The sequence below is a fragment of the Callospermophilus lateralis genome, unplaced genomic scaffold (genome assembly GCF_048772815.1).
Source record: "Callospermophilus lateralis isolate mCalLat2 unplaced genomic scaffold, mCalLat2.hap1 Scaffold_94, whole genome shotgun sequence".
Classification (NCBI taxonomy): Eukaryota; Metazoa; Chordata; class Mammalia; order Rodentia; family Sciuridae; genus Callospermophilus; species Callospermophilus lateralis.
Genome location: NW_027517559.1, coordinates 1496904 through 1521389, shown reverse-complemented (window position 1 = coordinate 1521389; position 24486 = coordinate 1496904). Strand labels below are relative to the sequence as shown.

The window sequence follows — 24486 nt, the reverse complement described above, 5'->3', positions numbered from 1 at the left end:
AGACTGGCTGAATTGATGGTATAGATTTTACTGCTTTGGCTTGGATTTTATTCTCACATTCATTAACAAAAACAATTTGTCCTCTGAGGCCATCCCTTTCATCAAGTGCCAGGAGATCCTGCCAAATATAAAATGAGCCTAAATTTTCATTTCAATTCAAGAAATATTTTAATTTTCATTTCTGCATAGCTTCACACTTGCCTTTTCTTCTTCTTCTTCTTCTTCTTCTTCTTCTTTTTTCGCATAAGGCTAAGACACCTATTTAACCTATTGTTTAACCTTTATCTGGAATTTATATTCAACTGAAAAATGTTGATAGATGTCATATTGACTTAATGCCAATAAAACTGGAATGTCATTTTTAAATGATATTAAAATTATTGGATAAATTCAGGGAATGGTCTTGGAAGTAAGCATTTAGGTTGAACTGAAGGATAATGTAAAGATTGTATATATTTTTCTAAGTTACTAGACTTTGAATCAAGTAAAGGGGGATATCTGGCATTTAAGACCTTTGTAAATGATAACTAAAATTGCCTTTTTTTCTTGAATGTTTATAAAGATCAAGAAGATCAAGCTCAGGTAATTCAAATCAGTTTATATCTTTTACTTAAACAGACACATTATAATTTTATTTACTGAAGAACTGAAAATAATTCTTTTTCAGAATATAATAGTAGCTGTACTTTTATTTTAGGTCTTGGCAAAATCAAATGAATTCACATTTTTTTTATTGTGTGTATTTATTTCCTTCTCTACCTTGCATAACATGTATTTATATGTGTGAATCCAAATTAGTATAAACATGCCCATGTATGAATGTCCATTTAAGACAAGAGGGATAGATATCTCTAGGGAAGCAATAAGTGGGTTCCCTACTATTGGTTCAAGGTAAACCTATGGACTGATGTAGTTTCAGGGGAAAAACTGCTATAGCTACAAGTTAATAATAATATCTTTAAACAAACACAAATCCCCTTTTGATATTTTCTCTGTTAGGTTCTTCTTTGCCGTCTTCCTCTTATATTTCTGTTGAACTTAGCCCACCCATTCCTGGGCTCACTCCTACAAGAGGGTTATATTTCCCACCCCATTGGATCAGGAAGGACCATGTGATTTGATTTGATAAATGAAATGTGAGTAGACAAGTGGTGTGGGCCATTCCTGAGCAGAAGCTCTAAGAGCCTTTCTCTCCCTCTGTCACTTCTCCTTTTCTCTGTCATGAGATCAACACATTCCACACTGGGGTTGCCCCTTTAGCATGGCTCTTAGAAGAAAGAGTACTTGAACAAGAGCTGAAAGTAATAAAGAGTGGCCTCAGATGAAGTACATTATTGTTTTTGACAGGTACTCTAAACCAGGATTTCTCAACCTTGACACTATTGATATTATACACTGCCCAATTTTTTATTGTGGTGCTCTGACCTGTCATTGTAGGATGTTTAGCAATGTCATTGGCCTGTACCCCTTAGATGTCTCCCACCACACTCTCCAAGTATCAAAGATGTCTCCAATATTATCAAATATCCCTTAAGAAGCAGAATTGCCCCAGGTACTATTTCCAATCTAGTAGTTCTTAAACTGGGGTCCCAGAGCCAGCAGAACCTGGGGATATGTTAGAAATGCAATTTCAGGACCTCAGACTACTGACTGAACAGTTGTGGGGCTGGAGCCAGGAAACTGTGTTTTAATACACCTTAAAGTGGTTTTGAACACTTAAATGTGAGAACAACTTGTGTAAGCAGATTGGTAGGTAAGCACTATTGCACAAGGAATGGGAAATTGATTTCATTTATAGGCAACAATTTTTTTTTCATTCTTAGGCAACTCTTTTGACATCTAAAGTATGAAGACTCCCTTTTATGTGAATCTGTAAGGTTTTGGGGCACAATATCATAGACCAGTATAATACATGTCAAGCAAATGAAGTTGTATAGCTTCAATAAATTTCACTATAGTGTCATAACTTGAAAATTCAATGGGTCACAATAATTTGAAATGAAGAAAAAAAATATATTTTGTTTAGGAAACCCAAGAGCAGTGGCATTCAGTCCTTGTAATGTTTTAATAAAATTATTTTTTTTAGAAACCTCAATTATCAGTTTCAAAGATATGTCATTTGTATTCATTTTATTTGAGCACATAGTAGATAAATATAATTTTAAAATAGTGAAAAATTGAGAATCAGCATTCACAATTCACAGGTTTATTTATTTCCAGATTTTGTTACAATTAATAGCTGTTTTTTCCATTTGATTCCTTTTATGTGTCTGTAAAACAGATCTAAGTATTCTCTACCTTGAGTAGGGACAAATGGAGCAAAGTCAGTCATCATGCTTAAAAGTATAGGAATTACACATTATAATGCTAATTCAGAGTTAGGAGGTCAGGCATTTCCCCTAGTTGTGATTAGAAATAGAAGGTGGAAAATCACACATCAATTTTCCTACATTAGTTTTGAACATATAAGGATTTATGTATCAATTTGAATGATTCAGTTTATATTTCTTTGGATTTTCCACTTTCCCCTTTTCATAAAGGATATTTGTGAGTAGAAAATTTCCAAAAGTTTTTCTTTAATACTCTTAACGGTACACATCATATATTTTGTACCATATATTTTGTGTTTTTTAATAATTTTTGTAGTTACAGATTGACAGTACGTCTTTATTTTATTTTTTTATTTTTATGTGATGCTAAGGATTGAACCCAGTGCCTCACACATGTTAGGCAGTGTTCTCCACTGAGCTACAACCCCAGCCCAATAGATATATATTTTAATTGGTTGTTTTAGTCATACATGATAGTAGAATCCATTTTGATATATTATACAAGCATGGAATATATCTTGTTCTAATACAGACCCTAGTACCTCTCCTTCCCTTTCAATTTCCCCGCCTGATATATTTGTTTTTGAAAGTTTTCCTAAAATCAGAACTTCATCATGGTGACATCCAAGTCAAATACAAAATAAATATAAGGAATTTATCTTCTAGGTTTATGTTTTATCAAAATGTAAAAAATTAAGCACTTATTATGCAGTGATAGGCTTATATAATACACATGAAAATTCTCAATTTCAAAAGACATAATATGCATTTTGTATTTTTTATCATATCACTATATTCTATACACTTGATCATATACTTCCAATAGTATGCTTTGAGTGGAAATATTGGAGGAAACCCTTTTGAGTTTCATTTTCCTATTGCTTTGCAGAAAGAAGAAATCTTGATTTTTATTGTCACACCAAGATTTTACGAAATAGCTTCGGAATAAAAATCCCTTGAAGTTGTCATTTAAAAGATGAGGCATAGTCTTTCTCTTTAAAGCATTGGCGGGTAGAGGCATGCTCCGTTTTTTAGGTCCTTTACACTCCTGATTTTGATTTGTGCTGTAAAAGCACAACTCCCAACATTCAGAAGGCAGATCTGCCTGCTTCAGCTGCCTGCAGCTACAGAGAATTAGTCTGTCATTCTCAGCATCGGGGAGTGTGTGTAGTGTGTGTGAACGCGTGTGTGTTCATGTCTGAGGCTGGGGGCTGAGAGTCATTTAAATGTGCAGAGGGTTAATAGTATAGCATCTCGTTCAGGCTTGGCTTTGAAACCTGTGGCATTCTGGGCTGGACAGCTGCTTCCGTGCCTCTGTTTTAATTTAGCAGCATGTTTGCTGCCATGGCAGCCAGCAGCATCCACTGCAGCAGCAATGAAGAGCCATAGATCTGAGAATGCAGGTGGAATACTAAAATGCAAGAGGCTCATGCAGGGCTGGGCTTCAGTGCTTAATTTCTGCTCTTACTGGGCTCCGATGCGGAGGTTGTACTTGCTGCTCTGTGTCAGCTCATTAGTAAAGGGTTGTGGACCCAGATCGGGTTAAGGGCTGGTGAGACGCAGGAGGGAAAAAAAAAAGAAAAAGCAAGAGGCTTCATTCGTGCTTCACTACCTCGCATATCGGAACAGAGAAGCAATCCAGGGAAATGTGGACCCAGCATCCTGCTGAGACATGTGATTGGATGAAGACTGGAAAACGTAGTTGGCTTCCTGGGCTACTTTTCAGCTGGAGCAGAGTCTTTGATGAACTCTTTTCTGCTTCAGATATATTTAAGCAAAATGTTTGTAAGTATTGCTGATCAGTGAAATGATGTGACAAGCTCAATTATGGGCAAATATTTATATGTTACATACTGCCAGAATCTTCGGTGAATGTTTGAGCCTGAGATTTTATTGAAGTGCATATGTTAATTAAAACCAAAAGGGCTAGTTGCTATTCTAGTGTAAAAAGACAATATGCAGTCCAGTTGAAAGGAAGAAGAAACTAGAAGAATCATGCAGCGGCCTGCTGAACTCTCTGTGTTTCGGAGCAAAGAAGAAAGGAGAAAGGGAGCTTGCCTTCAGAAACAGAAGTCTCTGACCAATCTCTCCCTCACCAGTGAGGGGGAGAGGAGACCCACTGTGCGCATTTTCAACTGGTTTGGCAATGCTGCAAAGGCAAGCCAGAGAGAATCCAGCTATGTGGAGAGGCGCTCACTGTCCAGGTTTCTCTCACGCTCTGTGCAGTCCCTGTACCACAGCAGCAGCTCAGGGGCCTGGAACCTCCTGCCTACAGGAGGCAGCCAGTCGTGCAGCGAGGACTTAGAGGACTGGCCTTCAAGAAGTGGCTTGGAAGGCGAGAGTGATGAAGATAGTAGGTCTGAAGAGGAAAATGTGTCCTCCAAGCCAAGCAGCCTGAGCAGAAGCTGGGCGGAAGAGGAAGGAGAAAGCTGCCTGCGGGAGGGGACAGCTCACCTGGACGAGGATGTGATCCTTACAATGCTGGGTGATCTGGAGCAGGCTCTTTACACTGACTTACTAGGTAAGTCTCCTTTGCTCCTAAATATGTGTATGGGATTTTAATAAATTTCATTTTTTCCTATAAAATCATTTGCATGAGTCAGATCTTCAGTTTTTCAGACTGATTTTTAAAAATATGATCACTTCCCTAAGCTTTAAAATTTCTTATATCTTGATTTTTTTTTTTTTTTGTAAAGCTGAGCTGTGAGTACCAATTGTGAAGTCTAATTGAAGAATGTAAATACCAGCCATCTGCCATGGGCATTACTGGCCTGGTGTCCAGTATATTCCAGATATCCCTAAATAAATGTTAACATTTTAAAACTCCAGGTGTGTTTTTTACTTAGTCATTAATGGAGTCTATTTGTTCAGCTTCCCTCAAGGTGACCTTACCTCACATATGGAATGAATAATGTACAGCCCCCTGGGTATATTTACTGTGTAGTTAAGTTTCTTCTGCTGTCTCCAAGTTACCTGAATAGATGACCCTTTTTTAAACCTCAGTGACAAGCACCCCAAATTCTAGTAGCATGACAGAGATGCAGGGATATCTACTTCCTTTTATTTATGTGTGTGTGTGTGTGTGTGTGTGTGTGTGTGTGTGTGTGTGGCAAAAGCTGCTCATGCATGTGTTCATTATAACTACTTAAACTATGCAGATAACTATGAACTGTTTCCATACTTTACAAACTAGGCCTTTTGGATGATATGAGGCTCAGTAGTAACTTGTGAATGATCTTTAGCTATGAAGATGCCAGGTGATTCTTCAGCTTCATGATTAAACTTTCAGAGTCAACTTTGCCACTTATCCAAACAACTAAAATGTGAACATTTTGGTATTTCTAAATTCAGTGTTCTGCCAAAATATATTTACATTCTATAGTCCTTTCTTCAAAAATATCTATGTATGGAGCACACCACATTTTATGTCAATGTGTATTTTTACAAAGGACTTCACACAGGACTCCTTATATGCAAAAGAATTAAACCTGGCCAGTGATCTCTTTGTTTCTGATGCATGCAACTGATGCTAAATACAGACTTATTTTGATTCTTCCTGCAGCCCCTCCTGTTACAAGCTGTTTTATGAGATTATCTGGGTTGCTTTAGTGAACCAGCTTTAGAAGAAGAAAGCATAGAGAGACAGCACAGGCAAATGTAGCTCAATTTTTCATGTCAGTTTGGCTTTAAAGGAGTAATGTTTCCACAGTTGTCTGAATGGTGATTTCCGAATCTGAATGTACCAGGTACTCAGACACTCAAGATTTACTTCTTCACTATTGTGTGATTTCTGTGATGAACTGTTTCCTATAAAAGAGCTCTCTGTACAGTACAAAGGCAAGAGGGAGTCTTAAACCTTGGGAATCTTTTTTCTTTCTTTCTTTCTTGTTTTTTTAAATCCTCTAGAACTGTTCATCAGGTAATATTCATCGTTGGCTTTTAAAATAGTTGCATTTATCTTGTTCTAAGTACCTCTTGTGTAAGTATTTTCAATAATATGAACAGAGTGCAATTCCCCTTGGCAGCATTTGTTGGTTGCTCCATTAAATTACAGCCTGCTGTGGGTGGGTGTATGTAAGAAACTCACCTTTTTGTGCATAAATAACTTGGATCATTACCATCAGAGGGCAACTTCTCAATAGAAGTCTGAATGTCATGGTTTTTGACAGAGCATCTGCTTATTGTATTTATGTGGTTATTCTCCTTATCAGCCCCTCCCCAACTGGTGCCAATATTCAAAAATTCAAGTACAAAGTATAGGGGAGAGTTCATTCAAATAACTTTGACATGAATAATCATATTTTCAAATAATTAAGCATTCCAGTTAAATCCCTTTATTTTGGTAAATATATCCAAGGTCACAACACAGGAATTTCAGATTTTCTACCACGTGTTTGACTAGGTTCTGCTTATGACTCAAAATGGCCTCTTCTAACTTAGTTTGTAGGCAGGACTCCTTGAGTTCAACTTTGTTCTCTTGGGTATTTGAATAAATTAGACAGACTCGGATCTATACTATAACCACATAGGAGAATATTTAAAGTGATAATCATATTTTTCTGTTTTCCCCAGAAACATCAGGATAATGCAACTAAATTCAAAATTTTTATCCAAATCATTGTTGGGATCATATATAAAACTTGGGTTATATTTCAAAATTTTTAAGTCGGGCAACTGTGCTCTAAGTAATAACATTTGTAATATAATAGTGTACAGGTTATAATTCTCTGAATCAGGTTCATTCCTATATAATTTGATTTTTATTAAAAGATGGCAGTGCTGGCAATGTTAATTATAATGTATATAATTAAAGCCTAAAAAGGGCAGAATTACACAAATTAAATGGTCTGTTTGCCACTAACTGATAATGCAAAAGTACCAAATTGAGCCTATTATTCTATGCTCCACTCATGGAAAATCCCTTATAATCAATGAGAAAGCATTTTGCACCAATGTAAAAAAAACTCAAGTGGATTTCAGAAAGTATCATTCTAGAAGATGGGTGGAAATCCCTACCACGGTGTCTGACACATCAGAGGTGTCCTTCAGGAATAATAGTTGACTTTGAGATTATGCAAATGGGAAGAGATTCAACATTTTTGTGACTAAATAAATCTTCCATGTAAGTGTTTTTGCTTTTATGTATTTAGTAAACATCTAATTTTATGTGTGCCTTCATAATCAGCCTTTTCCATTCCCTGCTCCCAAGATCTCCTAGACATACATCATTTGAATACAAATTTATAGGACAGTTCAGACTGAGCAATCAATCCTAAAGGAATTGGTAAATGCACTTAGTTTTTATATGGCCTTTTGTGGGTCACTAAAAACATTTACAATAATATATTTTGCTTTGGTTATTATCTTACATGACATAAATAAGACAATGATTATGGTTCTCTCAGTAATTGTTGGGAGGACAAGGACTGCATGTCTGATTATCATGAGTGGTGCAATGTCATAAATGGAGGTCATGATGGAAAACATCAAAGGAGAGAGGGAGGCTCTGCTACTGAACACAAGGGACACCAAATAGCCAAGCAGTGAATTCAACTGGAGATATGCAAGGTGCTAACTAGAAAAAAGACATTTAAATAGAAATAGAGCAGATGTAAAAAAAATGTATTTAGTGAAAAAACTATAATGTTCTAAAAATTAACATTAAAAAGATAATGAAAAAATTCAAATATCAACTTTAATATTATGCAAGCATTTGAGATGCAGCCTGATTATCTCGTAGATGTTCTCCCAGAGGGAAGGGAATAAGGGATGGGTGGCATGTGATGGTGTTACCTAGCACTTGTCATGTGACATATTTCTCCTCCCTCCAATTCAAGTCCTCTCAATACTGTTAGACTTTAATGAGTTTGCATTTCTTGCCTTCACCTAAAATCAAAGATTGTATATGGGTTTACTTCTCCAGTTTACCTGCTTCTTCACTATTTTTGATCCAGTTTGAATAAATCACTTTGTAGTGCCTGCCTTCCCTTTGTATATAATGATATTTATTTCCTACTCTTTATAAATTTCCTTATAAAACCTCTGTTTTTTTCCTTCAAAGTTCTACCAGATTATTTGAAAGTGAAAGACTTATTGATAACTATTTCTCAAATATAATGCATCATGTTAAGAAGATAAGCAGAAGAATTTCCAGGGAGGATATAGTCAGAATCTCTAGGGTTTTCAACAGTTCTCAGTTCTAAAATAAATGTTCATCTATGGGATTAGAGGCTTCATGACTTGAGTTAATGTAGAAAAGTTTATGACATGTGTGGGAGGTCTTGAAATGTATTTTTTATGCCTTAAAATATGTTTACTTGATTTTTTTAAAAGAAAAGATATTAGTGGTTTCACAGGGCTTGGAGTGGGTGATAGCCAAAGACTAGTTATTGAAATGATGAAAATGTCCCAAAATTAACTATAGTAATAGCTCTATATATTTAAATATATAATGAAAACAAGCAAATTGTATGTTTTAAGTGTGCAAATTGTATGTGTATTTTATCTCTATAAGATTGTTAAAAATTAATAAGAAAACACTTTCTCATTAAATTAAGAAAGAAAGAAAAATATCTTTACTTGAAGTTATTTAGTACTTCCAAAGTGTGAAATAATGCTATTATAAAGCATGTTTCAATTGTTCAAATAATTTGTAAAATAAAAGGAACAGATTGATAGACTGGCAGCAGAATGGTGATTGTTTTTGGCAAACGTCCAGGATGAGGAGTAATGAGCAAAGTAGTGATGTTTGGCTGAAAAAGATAATAAAGGAATTAGCAGGGTTTTTTTTCCCCAGATTTCAGTGGCTGCAATGTAAAGATAATATATTTTGTCTATTTAGCTTCAAAGCCCCTGGGCCTATTGGATGGAAGTTAAAGGAAGACAAATTATTGCTTGTCCCCCTTTAACGTTTTCACAGTGACACTGGCCTACTACTGGAAGGAAAGGTGGACACCCCTCTGATGATGAAAGTTTTAGACAGATGCTGGTGGCTGAGCTACCCATGAGACATGAATGAGTTCTGTGGCTGACAGGTCAAATGGGACCATCTCTGAAATCCTCACCGAATCTGTGATTATGGATGTTCAGTAGATACATTTGTTATATATTTTTAAAAGTGTGGCCTGAATGCTAAGGAAGAGTGTTAGCAGATCCAATAGCTGCCTAGAAGTTCCCATCCCTCTCCACCCCAATGGAACAGAAGAAACACGGTGTTTTCTCTTCTTTTCATGTTCTTCTTTTTATCTAGATCCACGAGCTTCAAATGGAGGCTTTACTGGAAAGTATTTCATAGCCATAAACAAAATGGCTTAATGGCGAAATGACGTATATGGTTGTGTGCAGGCCAGCCTTGACCATACCCGCAGAGCGATTTGACTCATATCCATTAGACAGACATTTGGGGTTCAAGAACTTTACTTGAATTCTAGTGTCACCAGTGTGGATTTTGGTAAACTATAGAAAGTGGAGAAGTAATTAAAAATAAAGACATTCAATATTATGAATCTTGGTCCAGGAGTCTAATAAAATTAAAAACTCACGAAAGCTATTTAGCTTCTATGAGAAAAGGCCTCTTATGTATTCTAAAATCTAAATGTGTACTTGCTACATGAGCAGGTTTACCCTACCCATTCTAAGTATAGGTCATTATTGAGACAATTAATATACAAATAATCCTTTGTATCATTCAATTTTAGATTAAGCCACATACAATGTATTTCTTTCTTTTCTTTTTCTTTTTTCTTTTCTTTCTTTTTTTTTTTTGGTACCCAGGATTGAACTCAGGGGCACTCTACCACTGAGCCACATCCCCACATCCCCATCCCTATTTTGTATTTTATAGAGAGACATGGTCTCACCGAGTTGCTTAGCACCTTGCTTTGCTGAGGCTAACTTTGAACTCACAACCCTCCTGCCTCCACCTCCTGAGCCATAGAGACATACAGTGTATTCCTGAGTGACTATTTTTGCAATGATTAGGGTCATAGAACTATAAGTGTTATTGTAATGTTTTTTTCCACTTAAATGTTACTACTTGTGAGGTTACATTTGTTCCTGTTCACATTTTATTTGTAGAAAGAAGAATTCTAATTTTCAGATGATAAGAGTTATTTGGAATTTCCTAACTATCTTTTGACTTTTAAGAAGAGGGCTTATATTGCCTGGCTATGTGTACAAATTATCCTAAGAACAGTAAATTGCATGAATTTATTATCATTCTTCTCTTCCAGGTGAAGACCCTGAAGCAAGAAGAATGAGAACAGTTAAAAACATTGCAGATTTGAGGCAGAATTTAGAAGAAACTATGTCTAGTCTTCGTGGGACCCAAATAAGCCACAGGTTTTTCTCAATTCTGTGAATCTTTGGGCCAATAGAGAAAAAAACAATTACAGTCGAACACTTCATTTCTCTAATAATGATACAGAAGAAGTTTCACTTATCTTTTAGTATTTTCTCATTTGAATTTTACATGATAATCAATTAGCAATAATCCTTGAACTGAAAATTCTCAGCATATACCCAGAGATTTTTCCCCTTATCCATCTCTTCTGTATAATTTGCTGTTCAAACTGAATTAGCAGCTGCAACTACCCCATCACAACTAAGATTTTCATACCTGTCCCAGAGAAGAGTGGCAGAAACTTTAATATGGGCCTAGGGAGGAGTGATAGAAATCATTCAAGCATGATTGCAATTAATTTTCAAGATAGGTCTCAGAAGGTTACAGTGGGTTCAGCTTAGAATTTGTTGGGAAAGTGAAACAAATTGGTTTTTATCCAAAATGTAATGATGACATTTCCTTTAAAAGAACAAACAAACAAACAAAAAATAACTGCAAATGAATTTCCCTTCCCATATTTTGACATCTGCAGAGGTGCTTAGAATCACAAATGAGTAATTTAGCTTTCATGAAAGTACTATGCTGCTAAAAAATGAGACTGTGTTCTTTTCTTGTCTTTGTGCATTTTTGGTCTGTGGCCCTAGTGAACCAGAGGTGGGTTATCTCTCACTTTTTATTTGACAGCACCCTGGAGACAACATTTGACAGCACCGTGACAACAGAAGTGAATGGAAGGACCATACCTAACCTGACAAGTCGACCCACTCCCATGACCTGGAGGCTGGGCCAGGCATGTCCCCGCCTGCAGGCGGGCGATGCTCCCTCCATGGGTGCTGGCTACCCGCGTAGCGGTACCAGTCGGTTCATCCACACTGACCCCTCCAGGTTCATGTACACAACGCCTCTCCGCAGAGCTGCCGTCTCACGGCTGGGAAACATGTCACAGATAGACATGAGCGAGAAAGCAAGCAGCGACCTAGACATGTCTTCTGAAATGGATGTTGGTGGATATATGAGCGATGGTGATATTCTTGGGAAAAGTCTCAGAACTGATGACATCAACAGTGGGTAAGTGGTCCTGATCTCAGCAGCACTATGTGAGGAGGGGAGGTGGCCTCTTGGAATACATTCCTGTGAAAACATGGGAGTTTCACTCACCTGATCCTTGGAAAAGCAAACAATCCAAGGTATACAGTACTGTTTCTGAGTCTTTCTTCTGCCCATACATGGAAAGTAAAATATCTGAGTTTTCTGTAGATTCTTTTTATTTAAGCTAGTAAATTTTCCTTTGGTTAGTTTTCAGAAACCCATGCAGCCTGTATTTTTCAGAGTGGTTTTCACATGCTCTCAGTAACAGATTTTGTAGTGAAGGATGTGGGAAGAAGACAGGAGGAGCTTTGCTGAACTGCTTGACTTTCTTTTTTGGCTCAGGTTGCCTCTAACAGCTTTGAAGAGAAAAAATTTTTTTTCTAGCATTCTTTGATTATATGCTTCCAATTAAATGAGGGAAAAATAATTTTAGAGTAGAAAGTTTTGATCAATATATTCTCCTTCAATGGTATCAAACTTTTAAAAAATCTTAGTCTTTGTTTTTCTTCTGTCTTCTATTATATTCTCCCCTGTATTTTGGCAGTTTGGAATCCTTGGTTTAATCAGAGAATGAGCCCTAATGCAGGCATAGGGTATTCTTTTAAACTGTCTTCTACTAATAATTGCCATTTTGAGCACTTCCTCTTATCTACCATATTTTGTTAAAGTGCTTAAATTTATTATTTCATTTAATCACCGCTCCAGCAATAACCCTTTTGGGGAGGAGATTTTTAGACATTCTTGCATATAATGAAACAGAGCCCAATTGGCCCAAATGGTGTACATAGGAAAGGCCAGACTTGCTTTAGAATCCAGGTATGTATGACTTAAAAACTGAGGCTCTGTAATTTATGGAAAAGTCTGCCAATGAACTTTACCTGTAATTTTCATGTGAGTCTGGGATTTGACCTACTCTTAATCTTTATTCATTTTAGAGGACCAGTGCAAGAAACCATTCTTCCATATGGGTAACCCTCCCTGATTTTATTGATGAAAAGCTTATGTTTGAATGATGACAAAAACTAAAAAAAAGAAAGAAAGAAAGAAAAAAGAGCTTTTGATCACATGTATTGCTCTGCTATGATATTCTGGTATTCACCCTATTGGAGTTTTAAATAATTTTAGAATAAGGGAGATGAATGATGAGGAGAGTAGATTGTAGTTTGGTTGTCATTGGAATCAGAGTGAAAACCAAATTCCTTTATATCATTGGACCCCTTGGGAACTTGGAACTTGTGTTACTCCAGTTCTTTTATTTACTTATTTTTGTTAGCTGGAATAAGAATAAAATTATAGCACCTTCATGAAGTTTTTCAGAATAAAAGAAATCATCAACAAAATTTCACTTATCCCAAAGTTTGCACAGTATTAAGTATTTGATAGTTTTATCCTCCTTCTTATCATTACATTTCTTATAGTTAATATAATAGAAACTGTACTTGTTTTTAGTTAGCATATTTATACATATGTAATGTGTCCTAGAAGGGAATACCCAGTCCAGGGAACATCATGGCAACATAGAAATATCCGAGACATAATCTTTCCCTCATATTTCCCTTTTTTCTTCTCCATTATTTCTGTTCTCCCTCCTATCTTCTCCATTCTTTTTCTATTTCTTTAAATGTGAATATATATGTATCTTCATGTTTTACATTCACTCTTCAAATCCATTGAATGAATATTTAATTTTATATACAAATATATATTCTATGTATGCACATATATTTATATATGTGCATAAATATATATATATATATATATATATATATATATATATATATATATATAAGCAATTTCATTATTCCTGGTAGTTTTGTCTTATTATATGAGACACACAAGTACTGAATTAGTGAGCACTGAACCATTGCTCCTATGGGAAGAATAGGTTTAGGTTCCTGCAAACTTCTGGTTACATTTTCATTAAATAATCAGTATATAACTGTGTTTTTTGAGTGTTTCTGCTTAAACACACTTTATTGAATACATACCCTTGATTCAGTAACATGGAAATCGCAAACAACAATGCCACACCTCATGTCTAAATGAAGCTTGTCTAATGCATTTTCTCTGTGAGACACCTCTTAGCCTTTCTCGCACTTAGGAACACAGATGGCACCTCTGCACCACACCTAGAGGGTGTTTTAAGTCATAAGATTTCAAATAGAAAGGACCAAAATGTGAAAAGGTGGCACTAGACCATGAATAGGACATTTTGGGTGCTATGAGAGCTGAAACAAGTAGATCGAGTGTTCCCTTGTTTGGCCTCACCTGAAAACCCCTGAGACTTGAATTTTTCACTTTTCTGCATATGTCCAGAAATGACTATGAAAGTAAAGCAAGTATTGATTTTGAGTATACAAATAAAATTTAGAAAAGTAGGCACATTCACAAATGCAGGGTTGTGAATGATAAGGATTGAGTGCATTTATGCACACAGCGCATCATGGGAGCAGCTTAAATCAGAAATCAGAGGAGCATCTGCAATACAACATGTGGATAATTTTGAGAGATTCAATAGATAAAAACTGAGCTAAATTCAGAATTAGAAGAAAGTGCTAAACTCTGGTATGAAATAGAAAGGAGTTTAGTTCTGTTTCCTGATTTAAATAACTGTAGATGAAGAAAATATGCTAAAAGAGAAAATTTGTAAGAAAAGTTTAAATACAGAAGGTGTAAGCCATTCAGTAAACTTGACAAAAAGATAATTTTTAGAACCAGTGGGAGAGTTGGGTCAGATGATATTCAGTCTTCTTTCTCCTAACTGAAAGGCATGGAAGATGAATATTTAAGGACAAATTCCAAGAGCTGGGGACTGTCAAAACAGGCCTCAACATCATCATCCTAGAAAGTTTGAACTGTGTACTATCAACAGTGGAAACTGAAACTTCATAGAGATTATGAAATAGTCACAGAACAGGACATGAAGAAGGTGATAGTTTTTGAAAGACCTGTTTGGTGGAAAATGGATACAAATGAGAAACTCTGGAACTATATTAAGAGTTCAGATTCAAGGTTAGAAGGCATTTGTGGGGGTGAAGGGAGAAAAATAATTGATGAGGGAGGCACTTGAAAGAAAAAATTTTGCAGGGATGATGATGGACTACACATGAGGATATATGGGAGGTAAAGAAATCAGTCAAGATACCTACATTGTAAACACGGGAAATAGTAAAGGATACCATTGAAGAAAATAGGATGAGAGAGGGAGCTGATTTTTTGTTGAGGGTGTAGATGCATTGGAAACAGTAGGATATAGTTTATGAAAAAAGCAAAAGTAGTGTCCAGGAGAGAGAGATATCTCAGTAGAAGATAGTGGACATTGTGGAGGCATGAGGCCTCCTGGGGAAAGAATGTACAAAGGGAAATCATAAATTAATAAACATATACACACATTTGTGTGTGTGTGTGTATATATATATATATATAAATAAGTTTTATATATATATATAAATTCAATTTTATATTCATACATGTGTACATATATATTTTATACATACATACACACATATGCACATACACATACATAACACATATATTGACATATTTGTATATATAAATTCAATTATATATATTCTTATAGAAGAATATATTTATATCTCTATATTTATATATATTCATATAAATATGTATGTGTGTATGTATATTACAAAAATATTTGTTGAGTTCATTCTGTGTGTGAAGCAACATTCTGGGCACTGAGCGTGTAATAGTAAACAACAGATACACAGTACCTAACCACCCAAGTTCACATATTAACATTTTTTGTACTTGTGTAAGTGCTTATTTATTTAATAAGTAAATGTGTGTGTTTTTGTGTGCATAAGTATTCTGATTTTAAGGAACTATTTTAAACAACTGAGTTCTCATTAGGAATGTATATTACAGGCATACCTTCCTCAGGAACATTTGGTCTTTTCTAGAATACTACCTGTATTCGGTAATACTAATTTTGGTAACACAGCAATCTAAAAATTTCAGTAACATAGCACAAATAAGCTCATTCTCCTTTGCATAAAACCCTCCCTGGTGTTGTTGACCTGCAGTTAAGGCAGGTACACCACATAGTCATTCAGAGAGTAAGATGGTAATTCTACTATTATCAAGTCACCTTGGACATTGATATTCAGTAGGCAAATGACAAAAGAGATGAAGCACCATGGTGTAAGAATATTTTGTTTGCACCAGGCCTGGACATTTTGCAGATGAATTCCACCCACATTTTCTCTCCAGAAAACCACATGGCCATATCTAACTATAAGAGAAGCAAGAAAATATGGTTCAGCTGTGTGCACAGGAGGAGGAAGCTGGTTTGATGAGACACGGCCAGACTGCTGAATTGGCTATTGAGAAAAAGAAAATGTTTTAGATCCTTTGTCCTCTCTTACTTGTTTCATGGCTCCTTTGAAATCTGCTTCATACTTCTATACGCCTTCATTTTTGTTCCTTGAATCTTTCAAAGAATGCCTTGGACAGTCTCACAAAGGAGTCTCTTTAAATGGGCATTGGTGGCCCACATGTCCCGTGTCACAAATACCCCAAATCCTGTTTGAAAGCTTCCTCAGGAGATATTTACCTGCATGGGCTTATATATTTTTTTCTTTTCCATGTGAGAGGGCAGGAGAATGAAATTTAAAGCTCAAGTCAGTGCTGTTTCCTGTGTGGGGATGACTAGACATGGTTGACGGGATGGGGATGGTCTCAGCTCAAGGGTGTTTGGAGGATACTGACTGAAGGATAGCCAGGGGTGTGACACATTGCTCACCAGTGTATGTAATGTGCCCTTCTTGGCACCTGCAGGAGGGAGCCCAGTACCTCAGCTTAGAATTTAAATGTCAGGAGATGAAAGAGATGGAGCTATCCTAGAAAACATTTAAATTGATGATATTTTATTTAAGTCATAAAAGGGGCTCAGAAATACCTGTGTAACAACTCATAAAAATATTAAATCAAAAAGTTCACTTTCTCTTGACAGTTTTTTAAGGTATGTTTTACTGTGTAAAGGAACAAAAGTCTTAATAGATACAGTAAAAAATGAGGATGTTTGATTTAGGATTTTTTTTCCCCTCATGTAACCCTAAGAATGCATGAAGTCAGTGCAAATGGGAATGAAGTTTCTTTTTTTTTTCATGTGTTCTAGGTAGAAATAAAAAAAATTACTTGATTGGTATTCTGAGAATTCAAAATTTCTTGAAGCATGCAAAGACTTATCTCTTCTCTTTTTGAAATTACTTTACACACTTGGGAATGTGAATCTCTCAGTAATTAGGGATTAGTCAGAGTAAGGCCTCTTATTTATAATGAGTGTGAAAAAGTCTTCATTTATAAAGAGAAAAGGAACACTGGAAAATTAGGAGAAAAGTTACAGACTTTAATTGGGTGGAAATTGAAGTTACCTTTAGGCATCCCGGTTTTAAATATTATAAGCAATGCATGTAACCTTAAATTAAAATTCTCCTCAAACCACATGACTCAAATACAAAATAATTTAAGAATTCTGAGGCATGGAATTTAAGAAGGCTTTGCTTTAGCCTCCTAAGTTCTCCTTTAGTAAACTTTGAATGACTACAGTATGCATAACAGTGGGAAGATCAGGGTGCCTGAACTACTAAGAGGACTTCTGGTGAGCCCCTGATTCCTAATCTTAATTCTGCCTCTGATTTCATACTCAAGATGTGAGCCATTTTTTGTGAAGACAGAAATTTTAATGGTAAAAAAAAAACACAGCTGGCAGCACTAGTCAACAATGGCATATTATTTATTGCATTCTGGGCAGTGTTTTATGATTGATCAGTTGATTGATACATCATCCTAAAATTTATACATCAGCACAGATAGCATGAAAAGATGCCCCCTATTGCAAATGTGCTAGCAAAGAAAACTATACTAATAATAGCTGACTGCTATGAACGTTTTTTTTTAATGATTGTATTAAAAAAAAAAAAAACCCTAGATGCTGAGAGAGAAGCTTGGGCAGGTAGACTATCTCATTGGGCCACTATGTCATGATATTTAAGAGGACAGACTGGAACCCGACTGGAAGAGAGCCAAAGGGTGGGGGAGTTAAAAAGGAGAAGATAATTAATTACAACAAAGATGATGACAAGGTACTGTCTCAACTCCCAAGAAGACACAGAGGATAGCAAAGGGACATCTGATGATACTAAGAGAAAAGAGCCTCAAATAGCAAACAGAAACTAACTTAAAGCACACAGAAATTGGCTGATTCTGGTAGGGATTTGGGCCACTTGACTAGTCAAGAGTGCGCGGGATGATGGTCACTTTATGACAGGAATATAGCAGTCTAAAACCTGTAAAGTATTCAAATGGCCCAACCATGGGTCTCTTTCAGGACAAGACCTACAGGAGGCTGACTGTTGGGAGTAGAATCACACTGAAGAGAGAGTGGCTGGCAATAAAGGTGCAAGCGGAGAAGGTCCTAACAAAAGTGGGAGAGGGCACTAGAGCAAAAGTCTGCAAAAGCAACCTACTACACAATTTTTAAATTTCACAGACATAACAGGGACTATTGCTATGTGAAATTAGAAAGCTACTTAAGCCAACCTTCCTTTTATTCAGAAAAGTTAATATTACATACCAAGAATGATCAAGACAAAATCACCAAGGTTAACTTCATATGTGCAGTGTATTTAACTAGACAATGACTAGTATCAGAGAGGAAGACAAAACAAAAAAGTAGAATCTAAGAAAATGAGCAAAACACATTAACATACATTTTATATAAACATAAATGGCCTATAACAAAATAACAGTATGACCAACCTACTTAGTAATGGGGAACATGTAAATTAAAATGAAAATTAGACATCATTTCATGTGTCTCAGGTTATACAAAAATACCAAATATTGGCAAATTTCTCAAATAATGAACTGTCCCATCCACCAACAGGAGTTTTATTTCTGAAATTATTTTAAACATTATTTGGCATTGGATAGTAAAATAGGATATATGTATATATCTGTATGACCCAGAAATCCTGCTCCCAAATATAGACCTTAAATAAACTACTGCCAATAAACAGAGGGAAACATGCCCATAAACATTTATGGCAACACTGTTTGCATCTACAAGACTAAAACCAACTCACATTGATAGTCAAATAAATTTTAAAACTATAGTGCAGTTATAAAGTGGCACTCTACAGCTCTAAAATGTTATACATCAAAATGAACAAATTGTGAAAAATGTAAGTGAATATAAGTGAAAGAAGTCACAAAAGAACATCTCATTATTTACATCACATCACATTGCAACCATGCAATGCTAAACAAAACAGTTTTGGAGATGTATATCCATATGGTTTAAATACCATGATTTAAACTCAGTAGCCAAGGAAGCAACATTATCTAAGAGTATGCTGACTATCTAGACCTGCTATCCCCATAGCATGGTGGTGGTTGGGTGATCTCAAAGACAGGAAGTGGGGGGTTAGTAGGCCTTCCATCTCAGATCACTTTGCATAGTAGTTAAGATCATAGTTTCTAGTCAACTTTTCTAGATTCATTTATCAGCTCTGCCATGGTTGGTTGAGTGACCATATGCAAGTACTTAACATTTTAGCATTTGTTTCCTTCATTTCTGAAGTGTAGATAATAATGTGACTTTATTAAAGTAAGCTATTTAGAATGGGTCCTGGAAACAACTATTTTATGACAGTGACCAACTGTGGCATAATTGTTACTTATCAAAGTAAGTTTAGTAATGTTCCATTATTCCTATGACCTATAATTCTTCAAAAATGGTATTTACAAAATTATATCATCATTTTCTTATTTTGTGAGGGTTATGCACAGCCTGTGCAAAATACTGATAGCAAAAAAGAAAAACAAGTTTTATATTAGGCTACTTGTTGCAGTAAGAAACACTGATTTTCTAATGAAACTGAAAAGATGTTTTACTTCTTTCTGATGAGGAAAATGTTTTATACAGAAAAATATTAATAATTTATTTGGAGCAATTACTGAAAATTGATAATACAATTTGTTTATTAAGTTAAAATTATATAGAGGGGTTCCTTTAATTTGCTCTTGATTCATTAGACATTTTTCTTCAGGTACATGACAGATGGAGGGCTCAACCTGTACACTCGGAGTCTGAACTGAATACCAGACACAACTACTTCAAGAGATATCATCCAGAGAGGTGTTCATGATGTGACTGTGGAAGCAGACAGGTAATTCTGTCAGCATATGTGATGGTGAGGAGTGTGTGAGGCATTTTCTCAAATAAGGTCACAAAGGTTTTACAGAAGACACAAAGAAGGCTTTATTTTGACATGATGATCATTTTGGAATTTTTTGAAAACTAAAGTGATTTAGTTAGCGAGATCATTTTGACTTTGTGATAGTGAAAAATTGTGTTGCTGATGAGAAGACTTATAATTCTAATCTCTATAAAAGTAAAATTATAAACAGAATTACTTTCTATATTTGAGAAAATGCTGATTCTTCTTTTTTTTTCTAATGCAAATACCCTCTGATTTACTGGGAAGTTAATGCTATAAGAATTAAAACTTATTTCACATCATTAGATACAAAGTTTGAAGTTTTTCTTGTCGGTATTGTTAAAAACATACAACTCTTGTTTTTGTCCTTTTTCTTTTCTCAAGGATTCACATAGCTTACCTCTCATCCTTGTGGTTTCCCAAATACTTTAGTTAAAGTTCTTTTAAATAATATGAAACATATTTGAGATTGATTCTTAGCAAATTAGTAAATAAGGCTTTTCAACAGTTCACTGATAAGAAAGCTCAAAAGCCAAAAAAAAAAAATTCCTCAAGGGTGTTTTTTCTTTATTTTTTTAAATTCATTAGGTATTCTCTCTAAAAGATGTTTTACTGAAATGCAATGCATTTAGATAATAGCACAAAACCAGCTAGCTGGAATAGCAAGGACTCAAGTTGTTGTTGTTGCTATAGTGAAGGCTTAGGTTCCCATCTGATCATCTTCTGGTAAGAATGTAGATGGCAATCAAGAATAGCTGAGTAATTCTTACTAGCAGATTGAAAATGCCCCCCCCCTCACACCAAAGAAGAGGGTTTGCAGTAGCCAGCTATGATGTATTCTAAGTATTGTGTTGCTTAAAAATGTTCCATGTCAATCCAATACCAACCCCATTTCCTTTTTAACCTAAGAAAAGATCACAGAATAAATGTAATCCTCATGGGCATGTTAGAGACTCCCTAGGAAATTTTATAATATATTCATAACAGTTAAAGCAAAAGGAAACATTTACAAAAGAGTATATTTTAAGTAGAGCCTTTGAAAAAAACATAAGATTTGTGACATACCCTGGAGAACCAGAAGGAATTTTGGGAATGGGATCATAGAGGCTCAAAATAATTTGGCATAAGAAGCATTGAATGTGATTCTGTTAGTGCACTGGGAATGTGGATGGGAATGACCAGAGATAAAGGACTTAGGGAGACATTCTAGGGTGTTTGGGCCTACAGATAATAATGAAAAATTTTTACTAATTATAATTAGCTTTTTAAATTTTTTTCAAAGCAAAAGCATGCAATAGTTATTATAATCGTTGCATTTTTAAATGAACCCTCCCACTGAAATATAAGATTAGTGGAGATGGTTGATACCAAGGCAGGTAGGTTGCTTAGGAAATGATTGTAAAAGTCCACATCAAGCTGTGTGTGGTGGCACATGCCTGTAGTCCCAGCAGCTTGGGAGGTTGAGGCAGGAGGATCATGAGTTCAAAGCCAGCCTCAACAACTTAGTGAGGCACTTAGCAATTCAGGGAGATCCAGTCTCTAAATAAAATATAAAAAAGGAATGGGAATATTGCTGGGTTAAATTCCCAATACCAAAAAAAGAAAAAAAAGTCCAAGTGAAGAGTAGTTGAAGACATAAATGAAAAATGGCAGTGGGAATGGGTCTGGGGACACCCTTTATTTCTAGAGGAACTTGGGTTTGCCTGCTTGACTGCCATCAAAGGATACCTCAAAGTGAATGTCTTAAAAGACTTCATTTTTCACCGTTCTAGAGGCTAGAAATTTATGGCCACGAGTCAGCAAAGGTGGTTTCTGATGAGAACTTTAGTTTACAGATAGCCAAAAAACATAGTGCATATGACCAACTTAAGTTGGCAGCCCCCTTCTGCTCTAGAGGTTGCTGCCTTTGGGAAGACTTGAGTGTGGTTAAAAGGCCCAGGGTTGCCAAACCAGTTGAGGTTTCCAGTGAGGCTGAGTCTAGACTTTTGTGTAAAATCTAATTTGTAAATATTGGTAATTCTCCTAACAGATCTATAAGGACAATGAATAAAGATATTATCTTTCTTCAATAACAAATAATCTATATAAGCAAAGATGCTTATATAAAGCAGGAGACAATATTCTTGCTTATAGTTTTGTAAACTACTCATGTCCCTTAAAGCTTCTGACAGAGGTATAGCTGGTAATGCTACTGCCTGTTCAGAGAGAAAAATGCACCAATGAGGAGAAGCTTCCCACCAGGTGCAAGTAACAGTGGTGAAATGATCTGAGCCACATCTCCAAGTTTTTTTGTTTTTTTTTTTTTTTTTTTTTTTTGCTGTTGTTGTTTTAATGCAAGACAGCACAAATCCAAGGTCAGTTTTCCAGCCTTAGTATCTCTCAATGGAGCTGGCCTTGGGCCAGCCTAAGGCCTTTTTTGGCAGTAACTAATTAAATCATGTTTAATCACTGTGTGAATTGACACTATGCACAGTAGAAGCACATTTGAATCTCTGATGTGGAGCGAGAAAATGAATCCTGAGAGCAAATTTGCCCTTAACATCTTAAGAGTAAATAAAGGAAGCTCAGACATTGGAGAGTCAGAAAGGTCAGGTCCGATGCAAAAACTGAGGAGGGTAAACTGAGCTAGGGTTAACTGATGATGGTTTTGAAATGGAGAGAAGGGGGAATAGGTAACAGTGTCAGATTCTGAAGAAATGTAGTTTGGCAACGACTTTCTTATTAGTGAGCGTATCAATATTAGTTTCAATGAAGTCCTTAAGGAGTGTGTTAGGTTATAAGAGATGAGAAGGAAATAGAAGGTTAAGCGCAATGAAAGCAGAGGTGATCTTCACAAAGGTAACAGTAAAGGTAAGGAAGGTGGCCAGTTGAAAGTGATCACAAGGGATAAGAGGAAAATGACTTTGTCACTGGTTTTCTGTTTTGTTTGGGAGATGTAAAAATTCCAGCAGGCATTAAGAAAGTGAATTCCTAGACAAAATAATATGATAATTCTTTAAAAAAATTGGAAAAATCTAGCTAGAAATGATTGGGACTGTATAGATTTAACTCTTATACTCCCTTTCCAATTCATATGTTTAAGTCTAACTCTCATTTTGATGATATTTGGAGGTAGATTTTTGAGAGATGATCAGATAATGAAAGCAGAATCCTCCTGATTTAGTACCTTTACAAAAGAGATCCAAGATTGCTCCCTAGCACCTTCCACCATGTGAGGATACAGCAAAAAGATGGTGGTCTATGAACCAGGAAGTTAAGACCTCACTGGACACCAAATCTGCTGAATCCCTGATTTCTGATTTCCCAGCCTCCAGAACCATGAGAAATTTCTGTTGTTTGTTTATAAGCCATCAAGTCTGTGGCAGTTTGTTACAGAGACCTGAACAGACTAAGAAAAGAACTAAAATTGTAAGCACTATGAAGTTAGCTGAGGGGAGAGACCCTTCCCTCTCTGAAACAGAAAAAAGTGGTATTATCACTACTTTGGAGGTATGGGAAAATACCCGGAATTTATAATTCTACTTTCTCTGTAAAGTAGAAGCTAAGAAATTGCTGAGAGTGAGGAACATATGTGCAGGATGGGATATTGAGAAACTTATCAAAATTTGAAATTACAAGGTTTGCAGAGAGGCCTTGAAAGCCTCAGTAATAGAATAATAGCATTGTTGAGATCTAACTTACATGTAAAAATTTTTCTTGCGTACAATTCAGTGATTTTTAGTGAATTCATAGAGTTGTTCAAGCACTAGCACTGCCACATCCAGATTTACAACTTTCCCCCTTCCCCCAAAGATCTCTCAGTGCCATTTGCCATCAGTCTCCACTTTGACACTCAGCACTAGGCAACCACTTGAACACCTTCTGTTTTTATGGATTAGGGATATTTCATATGAATGGATTCATATAGTCTTTTGCATATAGTTTCTTAGCACAATGTTTTTGAGGTCATACATGTTGTAATGTATCTCAGTAGTTGATTTTTTATTGCTGAATGATAGGTAGGATATACAGTTTTGTGTTTATCTGTTGGTGAGTTGATGAACAATTGAGTTGTTTCCACTATTTTAGCTCTTTTGTATGATGCTGCTATAAAATAATGGTGAAGTCTTAAATTCATAGTAAGGAGATCTGTGTTTTGCTTCTCCTTGATGGACACATTTAGATTGAATATCTAGGTCATACGACAAATTTGTGTTTAACTTTTTGTGAAATGGCCTCTTTTCCAAATTGCTATACCAACTCATTCCCATCATCAGTGCATAATATTTACAGTTTTCATCGTGGTCTACACTTGATAACAGTGATAGTTTTTAGTTTATTTATAGCTTCTTTGTTTAAATGTCTACTTAAACCTTTTGTGCATTTTAATTGATTTGTTTGGCCTCTATTTAGTGAATTTAACAAGTGTTTTAAAATACATTCTGTATGCAAGTTCTTTTACCAAATCATATCAGTTCATAGTTTATCTTTTTGTATTTTTAGT

The 24486-nt window shown here is 35.7% G+C and overlaps 1 protein-coding gene across 1 annotated transcript in view; it reads left to right on the top strand.

Annotated features, from left to right (window-relative positions):
- The window catches only part of LOC143641284 (neuron navigator 3-like), a 234832-nt gene that overhangs the window by 81634 nt on the left and 128712 nt on the right, over nt 1-24486 (top strand). The window contains 3 exon segments of the mRNA XM_077108561.1: nt 10562-10670; nt 11356-11739; nt 19833-19952. Coding sequence (XP_076964676.1) covers nt 10562-10670; nt 11356-11739; nt 19833-19952 — 613 coding nt within the window.